The sequence below is a fragment of the Callithrix jacchus genome, chromosome 20 (assembly GCF_049354715.1).
Source record: "Callithrix jacchus isolate 240 chromosome 20, calJac240_pri, whole genome shotgun sequence".
Lineage (NCBI taxonomy): Eukaryota > Metazoa > Chordata > Mammalia > Primates > Cebidae > Callithrix > Callithrix jacchus.
The window spans coordinates 46,294,860-46,321,301 of NC_133521.1; the positions used below are offsets into that span (position 1 = coordinate 46,294,860).

The 26,442-nt window shown below is 62.2% G+C and overlaps 4 protein-coding genes across 7 annotated transcripts in view; 2 read left to right on the plus strand and 2 right to left on the minus strand.

Annotated features, from left to right (window-relative positions):
- Window positions 1-4,754: 4,754 nt before the first annotated feature.
- On the plus strand, window positions 4,755-6,376 carry IL17C (interleukin 17C). Its single transcript, XM_008986369.5, has 3 exons — window positions 4,755-4,876; window positions 5,208-5,536; window positions 6,020-6,376. The coding sequence occupies exons 1-3, from the start codon at window positions 4,871-4,873 to the stop codon at window positions 6,276-6,278; spliced, it is 594 nt and encodes a 197-aa protein (XP_008984617.1). The 5' UTR covers window positions 4,755-4,870; the 3' UTR covers window positions 6,279-6,376.
- A 3,220-nt stretch (window positions 6,377-9,596) lies between these two features.
- Window positions 9,597-15,294, minus strand: CYBA (cytochrome b-245 alpha chain). 2 transcript variants are annotated; one of them, XM_008986370.5, is made up of 7 exons: window positions 15,197-15,294; window positions 13,074-13,143; window positions 12,158-12,232; window positions 11,826-11,909; window positions 11,183-11,264; window positions 10,432-10,521; window positions 9,597-9,888 (listed from the first exon to the last, which is right to left on the minus strand). In XM_008986370.5, the coding sequence occupies exons 1-7, from the start codon at window positions 15,252-15,254 to the stop codon at window positions 9,676-9,678; spliced, it is 672 nt and encodes a 223-aa protein (XP_008984618.3). In that variant the 5' UTR covers window positions 15,255-15,294; the 3' UTR covers window positions 9,597-9,675. The 2 variants fall into 2 exon arrangements, with proteins under 2 accessions (XP_008984618.3, XP_002761299.3); XM_002761253.6 differs by lacking the exon at window positions 10,432-10,521.
- An 890-nt stretch (window positions 15,295-16,184) lies between these two features.
- Window positions 16,185-25,657, minus strand: MVD (mevalonate diphosphate decarboxylase). Of its 2 annotated transcripts, XM_002761254.6 has the most exons (10): window positions 25,521-25,657; window positions 22,787-22,857; window positions 22,082-22,196; window positions 21,608-21,754; window positions 20,318-20,517; window positions 19,920-19,994; window positions 19,501-19,719; window positions 18,993-19,108; window positions 17,412-17,520; window positions 16,185-16,778 (listed from the first exon to the last, which is right to left on the minus strand). In XM_002761254.6, exons 1-10 carry the CDS (start codon window positions 25,588-25,590, stop codon window positions 16,698-16,700), a joined length of 1,203 nt encoding a protein of 400 aa, XP_002761300.3. In that variant the 5' UTR covers window positions 25,591-25,657; the 3' UTR covers window positions 16,185-16,697. The 2 variants fall into 2 exon arrangements, 1 of the variants encoding a protein (XP_002761300.3); XR_013530287.1 differs by lacking the exon at window positions 18,993-19,108.
- A 197-nt stretch (window positions 25,658-25,854) lies between these two features.
- The window catches only part of LOC128930292 (uncharacterized), a 36,120-nt gene continuing 35,532 nt past the window's right edge, over window positions 25,855-26,442 (plus strand). For both annotated transcript variants that reach the window (XR_013530289.1, XM_078357981.1), the window contains exon 1: window positions 25,855-25,893. The gene's annotated coding sequence lies outside the window, so the exon portion shown is untranslated. The remainder of the gene's footprint in view (window positions 25,894-26,442) is intronic.

The window sequence follows — 26,442 nt, forward strand, 5'->3', positions numbered from 1 at the left end:
GACCTGCGTCCCAGCTGCCCTTCCCTTGGATTAAATGGCAATTCGAGTGTGGGCAGAGGAGCCGCACGTGAGCGAACACTGCAGACCGCCTGCAGTGTTCCTGAGGGGACTGCTTCCCATTTGGTGTCTGTGTCCCTCCCACATCGCAGGCCACGCAATTCATCGTGTCCCAGCGGCCTGGATCCTGTGTTGGGGCAATTTTTTGAGGCTTACCCGATTTGCTGTCAGGTCAAAGCCAGGTGCAAAGGGAATTCCCGTTCTCTTCAAGGCCACAGAGCTGGAGGCCAGGCCACCCTGGGTGCCCGCCTGTCTTCTGTGGGCTGCACCACCAGGGCTGGAGGCCAGGAAATGCACTCTGCCCCCAGTGTGGGGCACCTCGAGCCAGCACCTGCAGTGACTGCGTCTCTGAAGTCCAGGAGCGGACAGGTGAGCCCACCACAGCCCCCCTGTGGACTGGTACCAGGCGAGGCCCCTCTGCGGCTGGTCAGCCTCCGGCCACAGCCCTGGGCACCTGAGTCTGGATCTGGGTTTTTAACTCGCAGCAGGTGGCAGCAGACCCGGGGCTCCAGAGCTCTTGGACACCGGTACAGAGGGGCCTGTTCCAGGAGGGGGACTCTGCCCCCATGGGGTCTAGTGGAGAGGGTGTTCAGCCAGGCAGCTGGGAAGGACAGCCTTGCTGTGTCCTCCAGGGACATCCTCCTCCAGGTGGTTGGTGCGCACATCCTCGCTCCCCACACAGTGCCTAGAAAGCCTGTGGGGGTTCTGGCAACGATGGCACCCGCCCTCCAGCCCTTCCCAGGGGGTGCCCCAGGGCCTCTGCCCACAGCCCCTTCTCCACAGCCACACTCCCACCCACCTGTTTGGTGGGGCTTTGGGTGGGCAGGAGGATGTAGACAGACAGCTCACACACGTCGGGGGTGGCGGGAAGGCTGCGGCTCATGAGGCCACTCCTGCTGGGAAAACCCATGGGAAGGGTGGCCGTGCCACAGGGAGGAGCCCTCTGCTCTCCCAGCCAGCATCTCAAGATGATTTTGCACCCCCGCTGGGCCAGCAGTGCCCCCACCCTGCCTACCCAGGTGGACACACCTGTGTTGTAGGAGCTGGCTTCGCGTGACCTGCTGTGCACCTGCACCTTGATGTTCCAGGAAGGCCCTGCAGAGCCTGGCTGCTTCCTCTCTGCCCAGTGCTCCTGCCCCCGCTGCCGCCGCCTCACCCCTCCTCCCTCCAGCCCCTCAGGACAGCTAAAGAGCTCCCAGCCAGCCGGGTGTGGTGGCTCACGCCTGTAATCCCAGCACTGTGGGAGGCCGAGGCGGGTGGATCACGAGGTCAAGAGATCAAGACCATCCTGGTCAACATGGTGAAACCCCGTCTCTACTAAATATACAAAAATTAGCTGGGCATGGTGGCGCGTGCCTGTAATCCCAGCTACTCAGGAGGCTGAGGCAGGAGAATTGCCTGGACCCAGGAGGCGGAGGTTGCGGTGAGCCGAGATCGCGCCATTGCACTCCAGCCTGGGTAACAAGAGCGAAACTCCGTCTCAAAAATAAAAAGAGCTCCCAGCCGTGGGTCCCTCCTTACCTGCATCTAGAGGGCATGTCCCTCGATGCAGGTCCTGGGGTCTCAGCTGACCCACCCGGTTCTAGCTCTGCGTTTGTCTGAGGCCCCTCACTCTGCATAGCCCGACTACGGTCCCGGGGCGTGGTCTGCTGGGGGCGGGCCGGGATGTGGTTTGAGAGCCGGCCTGTCTGGGTCTCCACCTCTGGGCCGCCCTCCAGCCTTCCTGCTGCCGCTTTTCCAGTCTTGCCCAACCTGGTATTTCTGCCCTTGCCTCAGCCACCCGCAGGAGACCGGCTGCCCTGGGTCCTCCCATCCTCTGTGCCCTTGGGACCCCCTTGCCCCACCCAGCCTGCAGGTCCCTCCAGTTCCCTAGGCGTCGCTTCCAGGCCCTCCAACCCCCAGGACAGTGCTAGGAGCCGGCAGAAGGTGGGGAGGCGGCTCTCTGGTGCCATCCCATGGTGCAGCTCGTGCCTCAGGGTCTGGCCGTCCCACCTCAGAGCCAGAGCAGAGCGTGAATGGGGTGACGGCCGCTGGGAAGAAAGCCGCCCAGGTCAGAGGAGGAATGTTGCCTGGAGTGAGTCCACTGGGAGTCTGCCTTCTTGCTCCCTGGGCACGGTGTAGGATGGGGGACAGCAGCTGAGGGTCAGGGGACAGGGAGGACACTCCTCTCCCTCTGCTCACTCATTCCCTCCCTCCGCCCCCACCCACCGGATCCCTCCTGCCGAACTTAATCCACCCAGCCATTTACCTCCTCAGGCAGACCAGGTCCTACCCCAGGAAACTGAGTGGCCATGTGGCACAGACCTGTGCCCCATGCCAGGAGGGAGGGTGACCAGCTCCACCTGGGAATGGGAGCGAGGGTAGCAGGCCGAGATGGAGGGCATCTCCCTCTTCCCATCTTTTCCTGGCCTCTTCCTCCATTCCCACTGGCTCCTCCCCTCCCGCTTCGTCTCTTTCTTGGGTATGGTTGAGCAGGTCTTGGGCTGCACAAGGGCTCCCGGCAGAGGACAAGGACTGACATCAGCTTGTGCTTCCCCCTAACCCTGCATGAAGGCACCCCAGGGGTCATGGACCGTAGGAGCTCCAGCCCTTCCTCCTCAAGATCCCCCCATCTGGCAAGCCCCAAGCCACACCTGGGCAGGTCGGGCGGAAGCACCGAGCGCTGGGAAGACCAGGCCTGGCCGGGCTGAGCATGGTAACTTGTCAGGGTTTGCACAAAATGTCTTGGGCCCCAGCTGCAGGCCCCTCAGGATGTTTCCCAAGAGGCTTCCCTGGGCCCCGCTCTATTGCAGAAGAGCCCAGGGGCTGCTTCGAAGGTCTCAGCCAAGTCGAGGCCCCTGAAGACACCAGAGCCAGGGAGGGGCCGGGGCTGTGCTTGGCATGCAGAGGTTGGGGGTCCTGACACCCCCTCCCCGGGGCTGTGCTTGGCATGCAGAGGTTGGGGGTCCTGACACCCCCTCCCCGGGGCTGTGCTTGGCATGCAGAGAGGTTGAGGGGTCTTGAATTTTTGTCCCCAGAACAATAGGCTGAGTGGACCCTGGAGAAAAGACAACCCCCCGCCACTGTACTGCCTCCACCGTGTCTCACAAAAGTAAGAGTGCTTGTTAGCCTCCAGCCGGCAGGCGCTGAGGACCCAAGCTGCACACACCTTGATATCAGACCCCTGGCTCCAGAGCCTTGTGGAGTAAACTTCTGCCGTTTCACCCCCCACTGTCTGTGGTACATGGTTAGCACAGCCCTAGAAAAGCAACAGATAGTGAGCTCCCTGTCATAGGAGGTATGCAAGCAGAGAGTGGACGGGCAGGGGCACTGTAGAAGGAGCAGCCCTGGGGACTCCAGCAGTCCGTCTTTGATTCTTCCCAGACCGTTAGCCCTGGGGCATGACCTTGGCCTTCTTCACCCCTGAAGGCCCAGGGCAGACAAGCCCAAAGGCACATACCAGCCAAGAGGAGGTGCTGGAGGGCCCAGGGGTCCTTCTCCTGCCACAGAGAGGGGTCCCAGTGCCAACTCAGCCCTCCCCACTTGCAGGCTTTTGTGTTCGGAGACACTGAGGTTTTAAGCTTAGAGGATGCCTCTGTGGGACATACCTGCACCATGGCAGGGGAGGAAAGACTGGGGCACATGAGTCCCCTCCCTCCCATCCTCACCCTGCAGCTGAGGGGACCACAGCAGAGAGATCCCCACACCTTCAGGGGCCCTGGGGACCCCAGGGGAACCCTCCTCAGATGACCTCAAACCCCCAGCATTCAAAACTTCCTGAGATCTGGCCCCAGCTGTCCCCTTTCCAGGGAAACAAAGGCACGCCTGGCTCCCCAGCCCCAGCCAGCCTCACTGAGCAAGGGGGCCAAGAGCGGCTCCTGGCCCCACTGAGAAAACGCTTCCTGTATGCTCTGCTCCTCCGTTCGCAGAGTCCTCACACTCCAGCCGAGACTTTTTAGCTTGAACTTTTCCCCAGTGAAACCACAGAAGCCCAACAGAGACGTGAAGACCAGGCCACCTCCCCAGTCTCCTCAGGGACCTCTCCCTGCTGGGGGAAGGGGACACGTGGGCCCACCTAATCTCGGTCATCTCAGCTAAAACACTGAACCACCCTCGACCCCCTAGCAGAGGACAGAGGAAAACTGCAGAGGGTGCAGAAGCCCCCATCACCATCACGTCCAAATGCAAAACACTCAAGCTGAATCAGCAGGGTGCTGACATCGGAGACACAAGAAGAGACCCTCTTATAGGAGGTTCGAGGCCGGGCGCGGTGGCTCACGCCTGTAATCCCAGCACTTTGGGAGGCCAAGGCGGGTGGGTCATGAAATCAGGAGATCGAGACCATCCTGGCCAACATGGTGAAACCCTGTATCTATTAAAAACACAAAATTAGCTGGGCGTGGTGGTGCGTGCCTGTAATCCCAGCTACTCAGGAGGCTGAGGCAGGAGAATCGCTTGAACCCGGGAGACAGAGGTTGCGGTGAGTCGACATTGCGCCGCTGCACTCCAGCATGGGTGACACGGCGAGACGCTGTCTCAAAAAAACTAAAGGTTTGAGAGTGTCAGACAAGGCGGCACCCTGAGCAGACGCTCAGGCTGGGCAGAGTCTCTCTTCGGGGAGGGGCTCCTCACACGTTGTGTCCTGATGCCACAGATGGGACAGTGGGGACTGGAGGAGGAAATGCTCCAGCTCGGCACTTCCCGAGGAGGAAGTGGCACCGGAATTTCCCCCAGGTGTGGCCGGCCTCAGGTATAAGAGCGGCCACTGCCAGGTTCGTGGTCAGGTGCACCTGTGGGATTGCCGCCAAGCCCAGCCTGTCCTGCTGCCACCACCATGATGGTGAGCCTGTTGCCCCTCCACGCACCACTTGGAGGGATGCCACTTGGGTGGCGCAGCCTGGGCTGGAAGCAGCTGAGCCCTGGGATGGGGATGTGGGGATGGGGTCTAGGAAGCCCCTAAAACTGGGGGTGGGGTCGGCAGCTGCACCCGGCTCCTCAGAGCTCTGGCATGGGTGTCTTGGCTGAAGGGCTAGCCTCTCTGGGCTTCAGTTTCCCCCTCTACAGAGGGAGGACCGTACACCATCTTTCCCCAAGGAACAAGGAAAGCTGGGGTGGAAGTGAGGTACCCCTGCCCTGGGCACCCCTAACCACCCACCTGCCTGTTTCCCCAGCTCCTCCCTGGCCTCCTGTTTCTGACCTGGCTGCACACATGCCCGGCCCACCACAACCCCTCCCTCAGGGGGCACCCCCACACTCATGGGACTCCACGCTGCTACTCGGCCGAGGAACTGCCCCTCGGCCAGGCACCCCCCCACCTGCTGGCTCGAGGTGCCAAGTGGGGGCAGGCTTTGCCTGTAGCCCTGGTGTCCAGCCTGGAGGCAGCAGGCCACAAGAGGAAGTACGAGGGGTCCTCGGCTGCAACCCAGTGCCCAGTGCTGCGTCCGGAGGAGCTGTTGGAGGCAGATACCCACCAGCGCTCCATCTCACCCTGGAGATACCGGTGAGGGCCTGGAGGTCCTGCTGTGGCACAGGGCCACCCCTCCCTGGCGGGGCACTGGCTGCCTGGAGAGCTCTCTGCACCTCGGTGGTTCTCACCTGAGCTCATCCCTCCAGCTCTGCTGACCTGGGTGGCTGCTGCTGCTTTCCGCCATCCTCTGCCTGCCACTGTCCTTGGTGACCAGGGTCCCCTGGGAAAATTCTGGGCCCCCCACCTGAGCTCCTGTGGAAGTGGGGCTGGGCGATGAAGTGGAAGAGAGGTTCCTGGAGGCCTCCAGCCTCTGCGGTGTGCTGTTGGAGGGCCCTGGGAAGACATGGGTCACCACCACGTATGAGCTGGACTGCACGCCAGGCCCTCCTAACCGGTGTGGCTCGGCCCTCACTGCCTTGGGTCCCATCCGGAGCACACGGGAAGGGGCCCTGAGGGGAGAGGGGGCTGAGGTGGTGAGGGTAGGGTCAGAGACTCACTGTGCCCCCAATCCTACAGCGTGGACACGGACGGGGACCGCTACCCGCAGAAGCTGGCCTTCGCGGAGTGCCTGTGCGGAGGCTGCATCGATGCACGGACGGGCCGGGAGACGGCCGCGCTCAACTCCGTGCACCTTCTCCAGAGCCTGCTGGTGCTGCGCCGCCAGCCATGCTCCATCCACGGCGTGGGGCCCCCCACCCCCGGGGCCTTCGCCTTCCGTGCTGAGTTCATCCGCGTGCCCGTCGGCTGCACCTGCGTGCTTCCTCGGTCAGTGTGACCGCCCAGGCCGTGGAGCCCCCAGACTGGACACGTGGGCTCCCCAGAGGGCACCCCCTATTTATGTGTATTTACTGTTATTTATACCCTGGGCCTGCGGGGGAGGCTATGCTCCCCCCACACTGCCCTTGGGGTCCTGGGCAGGGACAGAGCTCTCGGCAGCTGGCAGATCAGGGAGACGGGCATCCTCCGGGTCTGGAGGGGGGCCCCCACCATTCTCCCCATCTCCAGTCTCAGTGGTTGGGACTAGAAGGAGCTCGGCGCCTCTTCTGGCCCTTAAAACCACAGCCACAGAAAGCTGTGTCATGGCTGCCTGTACCGTGGCCCACCCCCCGGACTTCCCTCACCCACCACTGGCCTCAGGCCCCCCGGCTCCCTCTTCCCAACCTCCCTGAAAGTACCTCCGTCTCTTCAACAGTTATTTAAGTGTACATGTATTATTAAACTGATGAACCCATCCTCATTCAGTGGGACATTCTGCTCACCCTGGCCCAGGCCAGCCACTGACCCAGTTCTGGGGCATTCTTCCAGAAAGGCCTCTTCAGCAGCGAGCGGTGCATGCAGGTGGGACTGAGCTCGAACACGGTGTCCCTGCTCTGCCCAGGCATTGTCTCCCGAGGATACTCCAGGAACCGGGATGAGCCTCCTTCCCCCAAGCCAAGCCTTGAGCCCCGCCCCATCCTTTGTAATGACGGGGAGCGCCTAGGGGCACAATCTCGGCCTCCACAGCAAGAGTCTCTGAGGATGAGCTACCAGCGCTGTTGGCTCCGGAGCCCAAGGCCATGGGCCCAAGGCTTCCTGGTGTAGATCAACAGCCCAAGCCAACACGCCCTCCCTGAGGGAGAACTAACCTCGCAGGGCCCAGGGTCTGTTGAAGACTTTTTTTGTTTTTTTAAGACGGAGTCTCACTGTGTTGCCCAGGCTGGAGTGCAGTGGCACGATCTCGGCTCGCTGCAAACTCCGCCTCCCAGGTTCAAGCAATTCTCTGCCTCAGCCTCCCGAGTAGCTGGGATTACAGGCACCTGCCACCACGCCCAGCTAATTTTTGTATTTTTAGTAGAGATGGGGTTTCAACAACTTGGCTAGGCTGGTCTCGAACTCCTGACCTTGCAATCCACCTGCCTCGGCCTCCCAAAGTGCTGGGATTATAGGCGTGAGCACCATGCGCCAGGCCGTCTGTTGGAGATTTTAGTTACCGGTTCCCAGAGTGAGCAGCCTCAGTCGTGGAAATGGGGCCCAGGCCTGTGGCAGTCTCAGGCCTCAGTCTCTAGGCCTCCAGCGCTGAGGGCTGACATTGCCGTTGGGCCACTGGGAAGTTGTCAGCCTCTCCCCTGCCTGACCCCCTGGCTCACCCACCTACTGTGTACAGGGGCCTGGGGATGGGGGCAGGGGTGCTGCACAGAAGAACAAGGACTCCATTCAGTCCCCCAGAGGAGGAGGCCTCGGGGAAGACTTCCTGGAGGTGGTGGCCTTTGTCCAGGAGGTGAAATTTTCATTCAATATATTTATTTTCTTTCATTTTTCGAGACAGGGTCTCACTCCGTTGCCCAGGCAGGAGTACAGTGGTGTGACTTCAGCTCACTGCAACCCCAGCTCTGGGTTCATGCGATTCTCCCACCTCACCCGCCCAGTACAGGTGTGCACCACCACACCCAACTAATTTTTGTATTTTTAGTTAGAGACGGGGCTTCACCATGTTGGCCAGGCTGGTCTCGAACTCCCAAGCTCACATGATCCTCCTGCCTCAGCCTCCCACAGTGCTGGGATTACAGGCGTGAGCCCCCAAGCCCAGCCATATTGAGTTTCTACTAAGCGCCTGGCACTGGGAACAGGGCGAGAACGAAAGGGACAAGACCCCTCCTACCCCCACAGTGACTGACGAAGCCAGTGGCATTTAGTCTTCGAGTGAGTCCAGGACAGAGGCTCTGGGGGAGGCTGCAGTTCCAAGCAGAGGGTCAGGGAGGCCTGGAGACCTGAAGGGGAGGAGGGCGGAACCAGGTAGCAGGAAGGGCCTGAGAAGGCGCATGCTGGGCGTGTCCAAGGGTCCGAGTGGCCAGTGTGGCCGACACCAGATGGGCAGCACGAGGGACCATGGGGGCAGGGCAGGGCAGTGGGGGTGCAGCTCATGTCTGCCCTGGGGCCCTGAGAAGCTTGTGACTATCACTGGAGGCAGCTGAGCCTGTGGGTTCTGAGGCTGTGGACTGAGCTGGCAGCATGGGGTGAGGCTTTGGGTTTGAACAGCAGCAGCAGATTTCAGGTGAGGGCAGAGCGGATGAGGGCAGAGGAGTCTGCGGCAGCAGGTGACATGGGTGGGGATGGCCCACAGGCCTGGGGTCTGGACTTGGGCCAGGATGGATGTGGGGGTGTGGTGGCATCAAGGGTGACCTGAAGCTTGCTGACCTTGGGGGACGGCTCACTGTGCTGAGGCTGGGTTGAGCCGTCTATATGGTGCTGGGTGCAGGCTGCTGGGGGGTGAGTTGGGAACAGGAGAGGACCCTGGCTCTGAAGTGTGAGTTGCTGGGAGGCAGGAGGGACAGCAGGAGGCAAGGGCTTCTCTGACCTCGGGGGAGTGGGTGCCTCGGAGAGAGCCCAAGGGTGGGGGGGTGGCTGATGCCCGGCAAAGCTTTGGGGGCACGGTGCTGGGGAGGTGGTGAGATCAGTGGGCCGGGGCAGGATTATGTGCAGCCAGCCACAGCCACAGGCCCAGCACGAGTGACGGGCAGGGGTGGCCAGAAGCCCCCTGCAACTTGGCCTGAGTGTCCCGGGCAGCTGCAGGGACCCCAACACCAATGTGGGGGCAAACAAGGGCGCATCTGCCACCAGCCTCACCGCACCTTCTACAGAAGAGGCTCCCACCCTGTTCCCTCTTCACTCAATGCCAGCGGCCTCCTCTGGAATCCAACCCCCTTAAGGAGGCGTTGAGTGTGTCCAGAGAAGCGGATGGGCTGCGGGGCCTGGGGGACTGTCGAGAGACGACTCCACGGCGGCCTCCTGCAGGCCCGGGACGACCTTTCTAGGGAAGCACACACCTGGAATCCAGGTACCGTGGGTCGTGGACTACACGGTACCCCGGGATTTCGTGCTGCTGGGAAGGAAGGCGATGCTGATGCTAATAAAACTGGAACACGGCACCGCGTCCCGCCGGGCGGGAAAGGGGGTGCCTTGCGGTACTGAGGCAGCCTGGCCCCGCCCCCCGTCCCCGAGGCAGCCTGGCCCCACCCCCCGTCCCCGCGGCACCCTGGCCCCGCCCCCGGCCCCGCCCCCGGACCACGAAGCAGCCTGGCCCCGCCCCCGGCCCCGCCCCCACAGGCTCAGACGCTCCGGGCTTCGCTGCGTTTATTGCGGGCGGGCGCCCCCTTGGTGGGCGCGCGGGGCGAACGGGCAGGCCCGGGGCGCGGTCACACGATCTCGTCGGTCACCGGGATGGGGTTGTCCTGGGGGCCTGCCGAGGGGCCCTCCGCCGCCTCCGCCTCCTCGCTGGGCTTCTTGCGGGCCTCGGCCGGAGGCCGCGGCGGGGGGTTGCTGGGCGGCTGCTTGATGGTGCCTCCGACGTGCGGCCGCTCCCGGGGCTTGGGCTCGATGGGCGTCCACTGCTCGCCGCGCACTGCCGCCTGCGGGGCACTGAGAGGTTGGGCCGCGCCCAGCGCCGTCCCTCCCTCCCTGGAGGCCCACCCCGCCAGGGGTCCCGGACAGGCTTCAGTCTGAATCCCAGGCGGGACGGTGCGAGTGCCGCTCAGAGAGGTTAAGTGACGCGCCCGAGGACACACAGCCAGGACCTGGGTCGGCCTGACATCAACCCAAGCTATTGCTTCACGCCAGGAGCGCGGCGGAACCCCTGGGCTTCTGGAAGAGCCTCCTGGTGGCCGCTCCCAGATGCAAATTCCAGCACCCAAATTCTCCCAAGGCGCCCAGGGCTGGGGGGGGGCAGGAGGGTGGCCCAGAAGAGAAGGCCCTGCTGTCTGGTGGGCGCCACCCACTCACCCACCGTGGGCGGCAGCCCCCCAAGAGTTCCCAGGCATTTCTGCACGCGGGGGTTTGGGGAGAGACTGAAGAACAGGGATTTAACGGGCTTCCTAGAAACACAGACTCCTGGGAGTGTGTGCTGTTCATCTCCTATCCCATAAAAAACACAGCAGGAAAATATGTCACATTACACGAGGAAGGTATACACAGAATCCTGCACACACACTAGAAGGTGCACACCCGGGGGAAGCAGCTCTCTCTGCGGGCGGGAGGAACTTGCACTGGGGACAAAAGGAAATGAATGAGCAAAGTCCAAGGGCTCTGTCCGCCCACAGACCCCGCGTGAGGGGCAGCCTGCAGCCATCTGCTCCGGAGCCCAGGGCAGGCAGGGCACTGCACCCAAGGCCTGTCCTGCTGTGACCTGTCCTCCTGCCCATCCCTACCCTCTTAGAAGGACCACTGTGTCCCACGAGCAGCCTTCTAACAGGGTGCTAGTGTCACAAAGCTAACCCAGGTGTCGGCAGTTTAAAAAAATGCGTGGCAGCGTGCATCCTGGCACCGCCCATCAATCAGCTCAGACAGGGTTCAGGTGAGAAAAGCCTGATAAGTGGACCCAAGCCCACGTAGGGCCTGCAGCAGTGGTGTGATTCCAGGCCAGCTCCGGCACCTCTGAGCCTCCTGATCTTTGTCTGTAGAGCGGGGACCCCAGTACCCCTCCCAGGGCTGTGCTGCGGGGAATGAGCAGAGAAATGAGCAGACACACAAGATGTGCAGAGCAGCCGCTGCAGCAGTCATGTCCTGCCACACTGTGAGTTCATGCCGCAGCTCGCACTTGCTTCCAGGCTGGCTCAGAGCCAGCTTCAAGGACCATGCTTGTCTGAGGGTGTCAGGGCAGGGCTGGGCTGGGGGTGGCCGGAGCCGACCTCAGAGAGCACTACTCACCAGCAGGTAGATGCCACTGGCAATGGCCAGGCAGGCGGTCCCGAGGATGGTAGCCAGCAGGAAGCCGGCAGGCACCGACAGCCTGGGGGGGAGGGACACAGAAGGGCACTCAGAAAAGGGAACGGAGCCCCAGGTATGGGGGCCAAGGCCATGAGGTCTCAGGACAAGACAGACCACAGACCAAGGGGACATGTGGAGCCAGGGGCTTGTTTGGGTCCTAAGTGTTCTCAGCCTTGATGGGGACATGAGCAGCTCTGCACACTTGGAAGGAAGCCCCCGCAGCTGTAGGGCAGCCACACGCAGGTGTCCCGGCCTTGGCCGGCAGCGACCACCAGACACACAGCGTGGGAACTTCCACGCTACCAGGAAGCCCAGGCAAGACCCCCCAGCAGGGCCTGTGGGCCCAGTCCACTCTGCTGTGATCGGAGCTGCTCAGGTCTGGGGAGGATCCTTAGGAATCCCACACACTGGACAGCAGATACAGGCTCCAGGGGCCCTGACACACCTGGGGACCCGAATTTTGGTTTAGAAAAATGTCCAGGTAAGTGGCAGTGGCTCCAGGCCAGGCAGCCCGGCAGGTGGGACAGTGCTCCAAGCCGTCCTGAGCCCCAGAGGGGGTGGGGTGGGGTGGGGCGGGACTCACAGGAGGTGCAGGATGGCCCGAATGTAGTAATTCCTGGTGAGGGGCCCGAACAGCTTCACCACGGCGGTCATGTACTTCTGCCCACTGTGGGAGGGAGGAAGGGGGACAGTGAGGTGGGCCTCTCCCACTCCGGACCGCTCCAGGGCACCCGGGCCTCTTTCCTCCCAGGCAACATGCCAGGCAGGCACGGGCCTGGGTTTGCCCACAAGGACCGAATGGTTGGTTCCAGAGCCTCCGAGCGAGGAACCAGACTCCACATACCAGACCCTGTGGGCCCTGCTTGGGCCCCACAGCCCTGGGACAGACCCCAGAGCATGCAGGAGGTGACTCACCAGCGCTCCATGGTGGAACCCTTCTTCCTCTTTCCGCGGGGGTACTCCAGCAGGCAGACAAACACGCCCGCCACACTGAAGCCATGTGGTTAAGGAACAGCCCAGTTCAGCCTGAGGGGCCACACGGTGAGCCCTCTTTACTAAGACAGCATGAAGAGGGGCCGGGCATGGCGGCTCACGCTTGGAATCCCAGCACTGTGGGAGGCTGAGGCGGGAGGATTACTAGAGCCCAGGGGTTTGAGACCAGCCTGGGCAACATAGTGAGGCCCTCATCTCTACAAAACATTTAAAAATTAGCCAGGTGCGGTGTCATGCGCCTGTGGTCCCAGACACTCCAGAGGCGGAGGTGAGAGGATTGCTTGAGCCCAGGTGGAGGCTGCTATGCGTCATGATGGCACCGATGCACTCTAGCCTAGGGGACAGAGCGAGACCCTGTCTCAAAAAAAAGTGGGGTGAGGCAGCCACTGCCTGAGGTCACAGGGCAGGAAACAGCCACAGGAGGTGCACCTGAGGCTGGCCCACACCTGCCCTCATACCACCCTGCCCATTGCTCCTTGTTGGGAGGTCTGGTAGGGCAGCAGGGCTGAGATGGGGCAGAGGAGGTGGAGGGGCTGGCCAAGGTGGATGACTAATGGGGATCCCAGCAGTCCTAGGGAGGCCCCAGTGCTGGCCCTGGCCCTGGCCCTCAGGGGACACCACCTGCCCACCCCTCGCTAGGACTCAGGCTGGCAGGTCTGCCACTGACCACCACATGGCCCAGGCTAGGGGCCTGGGCTGCCCAACCCCTGGACAGCCCGCCCTGTCTTCCAGCCTGGCTGCAGTGCTGGGGAGCGGAAGCAAAGTGCTCCCTGTGAAGTGGCTCCCAGGCTCTGCCCTGGGCATTCCCTGCCCACCCCCGCCTCAGGTGGAAGGATACATGGAGTAGGCTCCAAAGTACCACTGGGTGAAGTGCCCGGCAGTGGCCACAATGCCCCCGGTGATGAGGACTGCGGGGAGAAGTGGGTCAGGCACTGAGTGGCTCCCATCCTGGAGGCCTGGGCCACCCCCTTTCTCTACCATGGGCCACCAGGCCACCAAGAACTGTCTTCTGCAGTCCATGTGTTTGTCCCTACGGATCCCCACAGCACAGTGACAGAGTCGGGGACACCCCAGGAGGCAGCCCCCTGCGCTGGTGAAGAGCAGAGCTGGTGGCGCATGGCCTGGCGGAGTGGAGTGTGTGACGTGCCTGGGCTCCGAGGCCCAGGAGCGGCCAAGGGACGGCCTGACCTGCAGGCACCAGTGGGCCTGTGCTCCTGGGCTCTGGGACCCCCGAATGGACATACTTGTCACCGTGTCTTTGTTTGATGCATGAAAGCCTATATGCCCAGTGTGGTTTCTGCATCTGGGAGTGTCCCTGGCGCAGAGCTTCTCCAAACCCGGCAGCTGTCGGTCTTACTTTTGGTTCCGACTGATGGGGCCATTTCTGCCCCTTTCTTTTGCTTATTTTCTGATACTCCCTCTTACTGGTTTCTTTTTGGGGGGGGGACAGAGTCTCCCTCTGTCACCCAGGCTGGAGTTCAGTGGCTCTCCTAATCGCAACTCACTGCAACCTCCTGGGTTCCAGCAGTTCTCCTGCCTCAGCCTCCCAGGAGCTGGGACTACAGGCGTGCACCATCATGCCTGGATAATTTTTGTATTTTTAGCAGAAACGGGGTTTCACCACATTGGCCAGGCTAGTCTTGAACTCCTGACCTCAGGTGATCCACCTGCCTTGGCCTCCCAAAGTGCGGGGATTACAGGCGTGAGCCATGGTGCCTGGCCCTGCTTACTGTTTTCTAGACAGGATCTTGCTGTTACCCAGACTGCAGTGCAGTGGCACAAACACAGCTCATTGTGCCACAGTCACAGTCACAACCCGCTGGGCTAAAGCAGTCCTCCCACCTCAGCCTCCCGAAGTGCTGGGATTACAGGTGTGGCCGCCTCACCCTGCCAGCATTGCTCTTGTCACCCCTTGTTCTTCCCTGAAGATTTCCTATCCGTGGTTTGAGCTCAGCTACACATTAACTCCCTGACCTTGCCCATCTGCCTTGGAGGAAGGCAGGGCAGTGTCCTTCAGTCCACTCAGCCTGTCATCCGTGCATCTTTGGGGAAGTGTCCCAGTCCTGAGCCTGCCCTCCGAAAGAGGGTGCAAGGCTGCTGCTGGTGCCACCAGGGAGGCCTGAGGACATACTGTGGCACCCAGCCACACTTATAGAGCACCTGCTGTGTACAGGGACTCTGTCAAGGGCCCCACTCTCTCAGGGCCAGCTGCCTCCTGGGGCTCCACGTTCTGGAGACCTCCCCAAGCAGGTGGCATTTGAGAAAGAAATGGGACAGCCATGAGGCTCTGCAGAGGCAGCAGCTTGTGCCAAGGCCCTGGGCATGCTTAGAACATACAGAACAGAAAGGAAGCCCCGGCAGCTGGAGGAGGGGGTGGGGAGGCTGGGGTGGGCAGATCAGGGCAAATGTGCAGCAGGGTGGGATGTTGGACTGGGCTGGGCAGGGCGGTCACCCGGTGGTTTCCGTGCCTTGTGAAATCCCAGGCGACTCCAGATGAGGAGGGCTGAGCCCCACAGCATGAGGAGCCCACCTTCCCACCCCAAGCCCAGGGGGGCCTGATCCCCAGCCCAGCTGGCTACCGAAGGGAGGGGAGCTTCTCCCGATGTCCAGGCCAGAGCCCCCACTCAGGGGCCTGGGGGGGGGGCGGCGGCGATCACCCCGGAAACCACCGGGGCTGAACCGCCTCTTTCCCTGCGCTGCAACTTCCTCCTTCGCGGAGTCGGGGACTGAGGGAAGCGAATGGGGGAGGAGGCGCCGCTCCGCTGGGTCTGCAAGCGGACTGTTCGGGGTCTCGGAACTCCTCCTTCCAGCCCCCGTTCCCCGCACCCTCCGGGCCTGATCCCATCACAGCCCAGCCGCCTGGTGCCCCACTTCCCCGCCCGGTAAGTAGTCTGAGGTCCCCGGCTGGGGTCTCGGGACACCCCCAGGCTGCAGCCTCCACCGCCCCTGCCGCGCACTCACTCAGGCCGGACGCCAGCGCCTGCTCGTTGGCCCACATGGCCCACTCGATCTGCCCCATGGCTGCGCAGACCCGGCTGGGACACTGCTAGGCGCGCACTGCCGCCCCTGCGCTCCCGGCCCAGTCCCGCCCCGCCCCGCCCCGGCCCCGCCCCCAGCCCCCCAGGTGACCGCGGGTGGGCGGAGACCCGCCTCTAGGGTGCGGGGCTGTCCCGGAGCCTTCTGCCCTCGCCCTCTCCAGACGCGACCGAGGCTCAGGAGGGGCTCAGCGTGGCAGCCCCAGGCCAGGCGGGGCGTCTGCGTTTCCCAGCTTCTGCTCTCCCGCACTGACTAGTGCCCCTGCCCAGCGCAGGACTTCCAAAGTACCACTGTGTCCTTGTTGTCCTGTGTCAACAAGCCTTCTAGGAACAGCAGAGAAAGGTGTGAAGGGTCAGCTTCCTGAGCAGATCCGCCTCTCCCGAGCCTTGGGGGTTGGGGGCCACCCCTACAGCTCAGGACACCTCTGCACCCTGATGCTACAGGGGCCAAGGGTGGCCTCCCCGTGGCAGCCTGAGGCCCTGCCCCCATTTCTTCACCCTGACTCTAGGCTGGCACAGGCGTGGCCTGAGTCTGACACTGTGGGCCTCCCCTCGCCATCACTGCACTGTGACTGTGACTCAGGGGGAGGGGACAGGGACAGCTGCCCTGTCATGTCCAGCCTGCGGATGGGAGGCAAGGGTTGGTGTAAGGGTGAGGAGAGGGCAGCAGAGGTGATAAGTGGGAGGTGGGCCCAGTGCCCATGGGAAGACTTTAGGGGCGGCCTGAGGCACTGTGGGGTTTCAGGGGAGCCTCCCATGCCTCTACCTGGCTCCCCAGGCCCTCACAGGGCACACCTGGACTCCCTGCAAGTCCCAGGCCACTCTGAGCAGGAGCCCAGGAATGCTGGTTTAGGAAACAGGAAAACAGGAGGACCTCACTGAATCTAAACAACAAAAGAAGGAAAACAGCAGGAGACAGAGGCCGCAATGCCACTTTATTCCCACGGCCACGAGGGCCATGCTGCTGCCCACTCCTGCCACCATTCCCGTAACACCTGGGCCTGGGGGTCTCATCGGAGACACTTGGTGGCTTCCTGAGGCCCAAGGTGGCTGCTGCAGCACAGCGACCCCTTCCCTGGCCCTGAGGGATGCCAACTTCCTGCCGAACTCCCGTCTTGGAGCAGTGGGAACGGCCGGAGCGCGGTGAGAAAGCCCTTCAGCCCTGCCGCACCTGGCTCTGCCAGCTTTCATGCCCCAACCCCATCCATCCTGGCGAAGTGCTGGTGTAGCTGAGGCACTCGGTGGGGGCCTCTCCTGACATCCGGCAGCCGCAGGTCTCCCCGCACTGCCCCATAGCACGCTGCCCATGGGCCCGAAGCCAGGCCACCACACACAAGTCCCAGCGGTCCAGCCAGTCCACCACACCCGCTTTCTAGCTCTGGTGAGGACACCCCTTCTCCAGGTGGCGTGCAGTCCTGCGGAGGCGGTCAGGCAGCTGGCTTCGGCAGGCCATCAGGACCCAGGAGGTGGGTGTAGGGGTCATCCAGGATTTGAGGCCCCGGCCCCACCTGGAGGTAGAGATCCATGTCAGGTCACCAGCAATGGCAGCACACTGCCCTGTGCCCCAGCATGTGTAGGGGCTGGACACAGGAGAGCAGCAGTGGGTCCTGGTCAGAAGCTATGCCACCCAAGTGACACCCACACCCAGCTCCTGCAGGCACAGATGCCCCTGCCAGCTGGGGGCCCTCTGCCTGGGGCACTGCCTGTCACTGGGTAGACAGAGGACCACAGTGCCTGGAAGCACACAGCCCTGTGCCCGCGGCCCTTGAGAGGAAGTTGAAGGCAATGGCTCGGGCGGGTGTGATCGCTGACAAGGGCTTGGCCCCCTGAGCAGGTCAGAAGCAGGAGTCCTGGTCTACTGGGCCAGTTGGGGTGGGGGGAGCCCCAGCAGCACCCATCCCAGGCACTCCCCTCCTGTCTCCCTGGGAGCCTGCATCAGACTCATCCTTCCACCCCAGCCTGGCCCAGTCCTGCTGCTCTGGCCTCGCTAGTGGCCTGCAGCCTCCTGTTTGAGAGCAAATGAATGAAATGCAAGTGCCAAAGGCATTCTGGCCTGAAACACGGTAGGGACAGGGAGCAGGGCTGAGCCTGGGCGGGCCCCTCTGGCAGGAAAGGAAACCCCACAGGGTACTGGGCCTCACCTGAGTGGCGATGATGTACTTGACCCCACCAGGAGTCGGCTCCATGGCCAGCGCAGCCTTAAGTTCAGCGGGGAGAGAGGCTGGCCTCACCTGCAGCCCCCTCAGAAACCTGGAAAAGCAGGGCAGGGGCATGGTACACATGTGCATTTCTCTAAGCGTCTAGGACAGGCAAGGCCAGAGACAGGAAGGTATTCCTAGCTGGCAGGGCCCAGGGAGGGGAGATGGCAGGTGGCTGCTATGGAGACAGGGATGGAAAAGTGAAGGAGGTGGCTTCACAACCCTGTGAATGTCTCCACCCATGGGATGCGGGATCCTATGCTCTCGAGACGGAGTCTCACTCCGTTGCCCAGGCTGGAGTGCAGTGGCATGACCTTGGCTCACTGCAACCTCTACCTCCCAAGTTCAAGCAATTCTCCTGCCTCAGCTTCTGGAGAAGCTAGGACTATAGGTGCCCACCACCTTGTCCAGTTAATTTTTGAATTTTTTGTAGAGATGGAGTTTCACCATATGGGCCAGGCTGGTCTTGAACTCCTGACCTCAGGTGATCCACCTGCCTCAGCCTCCCAAAGTGCTGGAATCATAGGTGTCAGTCACCACGCCTGGCTGGAGACAGTAAGTTTGAGGTTATGTGGTAAACAGCTATGTCCAGGCTGGGGCTGCTCTGAAGGGACCTTCAAGAGGCCTGGGCCCGTGTCTGACCAAGGCTGCTGCCCAGCCCCCTGGGGTCACAGCTTAGGGAAGTGCCCAGTTCGAGCTTGTGCATTTGTCACGGTGTTCCATGGAACAGCGAAAGCCTGCACACCCCACCCGGAGCAGGGGCACGGGCCTGGCACTGCCCAGGAAGGCAGTCCTACGGTGTGGGTCTCAGTCCGTCGTCTCACAGGGCAGGCCCCCAATCAATGGAAGTCAATATTGCCTCCACCCAGGGCAGACACACATCCCCCACACGCCTGCAGACCCCCTTCGGCAGGAGGCGCCCCTCACACTGAGAATGAGACCGTGACAGCCACGGGACGAAGAAACTGCCCGTGGCCTAAGGAGTCAGGGCCGAGCTACAAACTGAGGAGGGCGTACATGGGGGCTCCGTGGGGCCAGAAGGCAGCTGCTGGACCCTGCCCCAGAAAGAACACCCAACTGCAGGGAAGCGACAACACTGGCTGCCTGGACTGGCTCTGACTCATTTCAGTGAGGAGGAAGTCGGAGGCTTTGAACCCTTTCCTTCCAAATGTCAGACACGTGTACGTGCTCCTGGGAATGCAGGCATGTTTCCCAAGAAGCCACTCTTCTATGGACTAGAGGCCTGCAGGCTCCCGAGCTGTAGGGGACACCGTCTCTCAGGAGGTGGAGACCCTGGGTGTCACGTCGCTCACACACACGTGTGTGGCTTCGCTTTTTTCCTTGTGGACGTGGGCTGTGGGATGGCTCCATGGGGACACACTGTGTAGATCCCACATTTGGGGGGATGGACACTAGCCATGGGACGCCCAGTCAGCGTCACAACCTTCAGCTGCCTCCGTCCCCTCGGGAAGGATGTTCTGGGCACCATCTCCCAAAAAGGAGGAGGGGAGGGTCCACACTCACGTGTCTCCATTGGACCCTGGGGGAAAGGTGTGCCTTACTGCAGCCACAAAGTCAGCCATGGTATCCTCCAGGGTGAAGATCACAGCATTGGGGCCCGCGTCAAAGGTGTACGCCACCTGGAACCCATGGCAGTCACCCTGGCTGTGTGCGTGGTGCCTGGCCTTGTACCCCCAACCCTCTGGCCTGCCTGGGGGCTCTGGGGTCTCCAAGGGCTCAGTCTGGGCGCTCAGGGCCACACTGGAGCGGAGCTGTGGCCCCAAGGGCCTGTTACTTGACACCTCTGCCTGTGAACCCAGGACAAAGGCAGTGGGGCTGTGAGCCAAGCAAGCCAAGAAATGAAACCCAAGAATCCACATGGTCAGTGAACTTGGCACACAGCAGGGCAGAGCCTTCAGACAGATCCCCATGCACGCAGGTCTCAGGACCGCCTCCACGGCAGCACACGGCTAGACACGTGCTACAGCCCTCAGCATGAGAGCGCAGCCGCTGCCCTCCCAGCCTGAGTCACCTTGGTGTCCCCATGGTGGGCGTTGAAGCGGTGCACCAGGTGGATGATGCGCCAGGAGATGTGGCTGAGGTAGGAGATGGGCGGGAAGGTGTCGAGGCAGGTGGCGTGGAACTGGTTGCTGTCCTGCATGGTCAGCTGCGCGAAGCCCCGGAAGTCTCGCTCCTGGATGCAGCGGGTCATCTCCGCCATACGTGCAGGCACCACGGACTCGGCCCGGAACTGCAAGGCACAGGTGTTTTCCATGGAGCCGCTGGGGGTCTCGAGGGCACCGGGATCCAGGCAAGGCTCCGGGCTTGGAGGCCCGGCTCAAGCCCTTTCTCTGTGTTTGGCTCCTCCACCTGGTCTTGGCAAGAGGTTGAAGGCAGAGCAGGGCACAAGCATGACCCCCCAGCCCCAGGGCCACCTGCTCCCGGCCTCACCCGCAGCAGGGGGCTGGTCTTCACGCTGGCCTGCATGCCCACAGTGCTGCCCATCAGCTTCTTCTCAGCGCTCACCTGCATGGGGAGACAACCTGGGCTACAGCCTGCAGGGACCAGCCCCAGGGACTGCAGTTCCCGACACTTGGCCCTCCCTGGCTGATGCAGGCAGCGGGGGTGGGAGTCAGTGCCTCGTGCATGACCACGGAGGCCTCCCAGCCACAGCAGGGGCGCCACATGGGAGCACTTCCTGAACACACAGCTGAACAGTGGCTGCTTCAGCCCCCACTGACACCAGGAGCCAAGCGATGCCTGGATGGGATGCCTTCCCTTCCGTTCCCAGCAGCAGCCCTGACTAGGGGCAGAAGCCGCCAACTGGTGCTACACGCCACCCCACTCACCACCAGGATAAGGACGCGGAGTTCAGGCCAGTGGGACTCGGGGGCCACTTGCCGGGCGATGCTGTCCTTCCCATCAGCCTGCTCTCCCATCTGCCACTCCACAAAGCCCCCATACAGGCTCCGGCAGGCGCTGCCTGAGCCCCGGCGAGCCACTTCTGAGAGGTCACTCTCCACGCCATAGACGCAGGCCAGGGTGTAGGCTGTAGGCACAGGGGAATAGGGGGTTCCTCAGAGCTGCCTGTACTGTGCTCCCTGCCAGCTCACCACCCCGGAACACCCCGCGCCCCATGGCAAACGGGGATTTCCAGATGACAGGGCTTCTGAGCCATCAGCCTTTGAGGCCAGCATTCACTGGCTCAGCCGTCCACCCCTCCACTAATGCGGCTCCTTGCACTCGCTGTTCTGAGCCTTGCGGAGCTTGCAGCCTGAGACAAGGGTGACGAAGGCACCTGCAGCAGAGCAGGAAGCCGCCTGGGGGATTCCGACCCACCACGGGCTGGAGAGAGGCCCCCAGGACTCCCAAGCTGGGCTTTAAGGGTGGGAAGGAGTTGGCAAGGTCATGTGGGGCAGGGATGGATGCCAGGACAGAGCAGGACTCCACTATATCATGCCCCTGCCCACCCAGCACTGTAGCCACTGTCTCCCCTCAGTCCATAGGGCTCCAGCAGGGCAACCCCACCTCACTGAGGCTGGTTCAGGGAAGGTACTAGAGCCCAGGGGGGCCAGGAAGCATCATCCCTGGAGTTGAGGGGTGAAGATGGTGTGAGACCACCGCTGTGGGGATGGGCTCTGCCACTGGGTGGGAAGCCGCCAGCGTGGCCTGATGCCGGCTGGATCCAGTGGGGCCTGCAACCAGCTGTGCCCGCTGGAATCCTAAGCTATGTGGGCCGCAAAGTCATCACATTGTAGGTCTGAGCCAGTCTGAAGTGGTTTCTATCACTGACAACCTCGAAGGCCCCACATGGAGCAACTGGAAGACTGTAATATTTCCTGTATAGATGGGGTCTCCCTATGTTGCCCAGGCTGGTCCTGAACTTCTGGCCTCAAGTGAGTCTCCCCATCAGCCTCTGAAGTGCTAAGATCACAGGCGTGAGCCTGCGCCTGCTGCAGCTGGAAGACGCCTGGCTCAGATGTGCTCTGGGAAGAGCCCAAACAACTCCGGAGACCAGGGAGGCCTGAGAGGTAGGTGCTCGTTCAGCCTGCCCGGCAGTGGGCTCCCTGACACGGGCAGAGCGCAGCAGCTCCTGTGCCCATAGCCTGGAACCCCAGCAGGTCTCTGCAGGCACCCACCTAGGCAGGCATAGCCCGCCGCCGAGGAGGCCAGACCAGCAGCCGTGGGGAAGTTGTTCTCCGAAGCCACGTGCACCTTGCAGTTAAGGCTGGAGGGCGGCAGGTCCCCGTCCCAGGTGTTCCTCCGCTTCCGGGCCAGGCGGCGGACTGCAGAGAATGAGACGGCATGTGGCCCAGCTGTCAGCACCCTGTCCGACCTGCTCCTGCCCACCTGCCCAGGACTCACGGCTGAACACCAGGCCTCTGCCTGCCAAACTTGTCATGAGACCTCTTTCCCGGGAAAAACCGCAGACCGCAGGCCCAGACTCAGCTGGTCCTGGAGGTGGGCCACAGCCCCAGAGCTGGGAAGTCCAGAGGTCTGGTTCCCAGCTATGCTCTGCAGCCTCAGGAGGGGCCCAGAGGCAGAAGCATTTTCTGGACACTTGGACCCTGCTGACAACAGGGAGGGATGGGCTTGCGGGAACCCCAACTCACTCTCCTGCAGGCAGGCCTGTAGGCGCGGCTGCCCCACGTCCTCCTCCCGGCCGTTCAGCCAAACCCGGTCCTCGGTGAAGTCCTTGCTGATGGCAGCCGTTGTGGTGGTTTTTAACTGAAAAGGAAACCCGGGGCCCACCTCAGAGGCCAGCACTGAGGACCAATGCCAGCCAGGTGCCCCCTTCCGCCGAGACAGCCTCTTGGCTGCCCACTCGAGCAAAGATGGCCTTAGCTGGGGAAGCCCATGGGAGCAGAAAGCACAGGCCATGTGCTGTGTAGCAACCAGGCCTTGTCCTGAATGGACAGGGACTCCTAAAGGAGCCCCTGGGGCACGGTGTGCACGTGTGTGTGGAGACCTGGGGCAGGTGTGTGCTGTGCTGTGGGAAGCTCTCCTAACACTCACTGAACAGCTGCTACGTGCTGGCTGGGAGTCGTTGCTAAGCCATCATCCTAGCCTTTAGGTAAAAAGGTACCAATTGTTTTGTTTTGTTTCAGAGACAAGCTCTCACTCTGTCACCAGGCAGGAGCACAGTGGCATGATCTCAGCTCACTGTGGCCTCCAGCTCCTGGGCTCAAGAGATCCTCCCATGTCAACCTCGCAAAATGCTGGGATTGCAGATGTGAGCCACCAAGCCCAGCTGGTACCAGCTGTTCTACAAACATTTGTAAATGGCACTGTGGCATTTGTCGTCAGTCGACGCTTACCTGGTCCTGGTGCAGAGTGACGCTCAGGGAGGAGTTGATGGGCAGGACCAGCTCTTCATCACGCTTGCCCCCTGCAGTGAACAGCCAGGGCCAGGCCGGTGGGCTTCCTGGCCCACCCTCCTGCAGCGTTCCCCCACAGCTGTGCCCACCAGTGACCCACGGCTGCCATCCACCTCAATCCTGTCTCTCACTGCTCAACCTGCCTGGCCCTCCTCCTGCTAGACCCTTGCCCCCAAGAACTGCTCCTCGCCCCACTGAGCTTAGGCTCCCAGAGCAGAGCTGGAGGCCAGCCAACATCCTCCCCACTCCCCCTCCTTCATACTTCTGCTCCAGCATATGTGAGTGCACAGGTGCAGAGCACTCCCACCATCGCCTGCCTCCCCTCCATCTTCCCAAACAAAAGGAACCCAGCTCCTGATAATGTCTCAAATCTCACTGCTCAAATTCCCTGGGAACCTTCTGCCCAGCCAGGCACGGAACAGCAAATGAAATCAACCTCTGGAAAGCCAGAAATGAAAGGTTTGCCCCAGAGTGCTGTGCTGTGCCGCGCCGCGCCTCAGCTGAAGCCTCGTTTGACAAGGTCCCTGTAAGCACACACAGTGCTGGGATTTGTGGAGGCAGGTCTCGGGATGGCAGACAGCTGGCAGAGAACCGCGCCTTAAGTTCACAAGGCTCTTTCACACAGCACCGAGCGGCCTCCTTACAGGCAGACACGGCTGCCCTGGTAGACCCGGCGGACTTCTGCTTTCAGGAAGGTGGGCTGGGGGACTTCTCCTTCTTCCTCCCACTAAGGACAACTAAGAGCCTGGACGTCACAGGTGAGACTCTTCGGGGTGACAGAAAGCGGCCATGAGACAGTGCAAGGGGAAGCCCCAGGTCTTCTTTCCTGCCTGCCCCAGACCTAGTCCTGCAGAAGCTGGACCTACCAACCAAAGCCAGCCTTCTCCAGCAGGGTCAGGAAGGCCAGCCTAGCAACACAGAGTCAGATTCCTGGCTGGGCGTGGTGACTCACGCCTGGAATCCCAGCACTTTGGGAGGCCGAGGTGGGTGGATCAGTTGAGGTTAGGAGTTCAAGACCAACCTGACTAACATGGTGAAACCCCGTCTCTCCTAAAAATATAAAAATTAGCCGGGCTGATCCGAGTCACGGCACCAAAATAAAAAATAAAAAATAAATTAGCCGGGCTGGAGTGATGCGCGTCTGTTATCCCAGCTACTCAGGAGGCTGAGGCGGGAGAATTGCTTGAACCTGGGAGGCGGAGGTTGCGGTGAGCCGGGATCGCACCACTGTACTCCAGCCTGACTCCAGCGTGGGTGACAAGAGGGAGACCTTGTCAAAAAAAAAAAAAGAAAGAAAAGAAAAGAAACTCCTCCCACACTCCAGGATGGATCAGGTGCTCTACCGCTTCCCTTCCCTGAAGGAGCAGGGACTTTCACCTCCCCAGGAAGGACAGCATGCAGGAGACTGGACTCCCCTGACCTGCCAGCTCTTGTCAGAGGAAGCCAAGTGGACACTCAGGAATTCCGAGGGCCTGGTGGGGATGGGGCAGCACCCATCTGGTCTCCAGAGCTCGAGACCAGCCTGACCAACATGGTGGAAGCCCATCTCTGCTAAAACACAAAAAAATTAGCTGTGCTTGGCAGCCTCCCAGCTACTTGGGAGGCTGAGGCAGGAAAACTGCTTGAACCTGGGAGGCAGAGGTTGCGGTGAGCCGAGATTGTGTCACTGTACTCCAGCCTGGGCAACGTATCCAAGACTCCTCTGTCTCTAAATAAATAAATAAATTTAAAATAAAATAAAAAACACTGGCCGGGCGCGGTGGCTCACGCCTGTAATCCCAGCACTTTGGGAGGCCGAGGCGGGTGGATCACGAGGTCAAGAGATCGAGACCATCCTGCCCAACACGGTGAAACCCCGTCTCTACTAAAAAACACAGAAACTAGCTGGGCGTGGTGGTGCGCGCTCGTGGTCCCAGCTACTCGGGAGGCTGAGAGGGAAGGATCACTTGAACCGGGAGGTGGAGGCTGCGGTGAGCGGAGACTGCGCCACTGCGCTCCAGCCTGGAGACAGAGACTCCGTCTCAAAAGAAAAAAAAAAGAAAAAAAAAAGAAAAAAGAAAGAAAAAGAAGGAAGCCGCACTCAAAAGATAGCGGGTGGGCCACATAGTGTGATTCCAGTTCCAGAACGTTTGCAGTGGTCAGTGGCTCAGTGGCTGCCGGGCCCGCGCGGGGAAGGGAAGGGCTGTGGCTGCGAACGCACAGGCGCGAGGTCCGCCTGCGGGGCCACCCCGTCTCCGTTCCTTGGGGGTCACCACTGGGAGAAGGGCGGCGAGGGAGGGACAGGGGGTCTCGGGCTGGAGGCCAGTGGGCCGATCTCAGCCACGGCTGCCTCGCGGGCTCCGGCCCCTCCCGCCTCCGCCTCCCGAGCAGCTGCAGCCGCCACGGCGGGTTCTCACGATCCATGGGAATCGTGATTGAGGACTTCGACAGTGAAAGTTCCATCATCGCTAAAGGGCGGGAGCCCGGCAACCCTGCAGGGCGGCGGCCGTCGCGGGGAAACAGGTGGCGCCCGGTCCCGCGGGGAAGGGGCGCGCCCCGCCCTGAGCCTCAGTTTCCCCTTCTGTCGCGGCCCTGGGAGGGCGGGACGGAGCGCGTCGCCGAGTCAGCGCGCGACCCCCACGGGCCCGGCCTCGCTCCCGGCCATCCCCGTCCCAGGCCGGCCCGCGGCACTCACAGTACTTGATGACCGCGATGTTGACCGGCGCGGTACAGGTGACTACGGCCAGCGGTTTCTCAGAGGCCATGGTCCCACCGCGCGGCGTCCCCAGCCCCACAGCCCGGCACTACGCGCGATCCTACCCAGGGAACTCCGCCGCCTCACGCGCTGCCACAGTATTGGTCGCTGCGAGTCCGGCTGTTCCTGTGCCGACCAATCAGCGGCGGGTCGGGCGCATGCTTTATCTCTCAACCAATGGGCAGGATCGGACGATGTGCCGCTGACGTTGAGCCCGCCCCAACCCCCGAGCGCGCTCGCCGGGGCCTGTGGGGGTGGTGTCTGCGCAGGCGCCATGTGCGCGGGGCGGGGTCTGCGGGCGCAGTGTGCGCAGGTGCGTGGCGTCGGCGCCGCTGGGTCTGGGCGCGACTGGGCGGGCGCTCTTGTTTCTTACGCGCTGCGCCCGTCTTTGCTGGGCTGTGCGGGGTCCGTGAGGCGCTGTGTGGGGGGCTGTATGTAGGGTCATGGGGGGGCCGTGTGAGGCTGTGTGTGTGTGCGGGGGCCGTGTGAGGCTGTCTGTGTGTGTGTGCGGGGGGCCGTATGAGGCTGTGTGTTTGTGTGCGGGGGGGCCGTGTGAGGCTGTGTGTGTGTGTGTGTGTGCGGGGGGCCCGTGTGAGGCTGTGTGTGTGTGTGTGTGTGCGGGGGGGCCGTGTGAGGCTGTGTGTGTGTGTGTGTGTGTGCGGGGGCCGTGTGAGGCTGTGTGTGTGTGTGTGTGTGTGCGGGGGCCGTGAGGCTGTGTGTGTGTGTGTGTGTGTGTGTGCGGGGGCCGTGTGAGGCTGTGTGTGTGTGTGTGTGTGCGGGGGGCCCGTGTGAGGCTGTGTGTGTGTGTGTGTGTGCGGGGGGGCCGTGTGAGGCTGTGTGTGTGTGTGTGCGGGGGGCCCGT

Bases quoted from the DNA above. Each gene is read 5' to 3' on its own strand.
- IL17C (XM_008986369.5), top strand. The intron at 5,537-6,019 runs GTGAGGGCCTGG...CCAATCCTACAG, and splicing joins ATCTCACCCTGGAGATACCG to CGTGGACACGGACGGGGACC.
- CYBA (XM_008986370.5), bottom strand. From the start codon at position 15,254: ATGGGGCAGATCGAGTGGGCCATGTGGGCCAACGAGCAGGCGCTGGCG. The intron at 11,265-11,825 runs GTGAGTCCCGCC...CCTCCCCCCCAG, and splicing joins CGGGCCATCCTGCACCTCCT to GCTGTCGGTGCCTGCCGGCT. The intron at 10,522-11,182 runs GTGAGTAGTGCT...TTTTGTCCCCAG, and splicing joins CCAGTGGCATCTACCTGCTG to TGCAAGTTCCTCCCGCCCGC.
- MVD (XM_002761254.6), bottom strand. From the start codon at position 25,590: ATGGCCTCTGAGAAACCGCTGGCCGTAGTCACCTGTACCGCGCCGGTC. The intron at 19,720-19,919 runs GTGAGGCCGGGA...TGTGCCTTGCAG, and splicing joins AGACCAGCCCCCTGCTGCGG to TTCCGGGCCGAGTCCGTGGT. The intron at 17,521-18,992 runs GTGAGTGTGGAC...CTGCTTTTCCAG, and splicing joins CCAGGGTCCAATGGAGACAC to GTTTCTGAGGGGGCTGCAGG.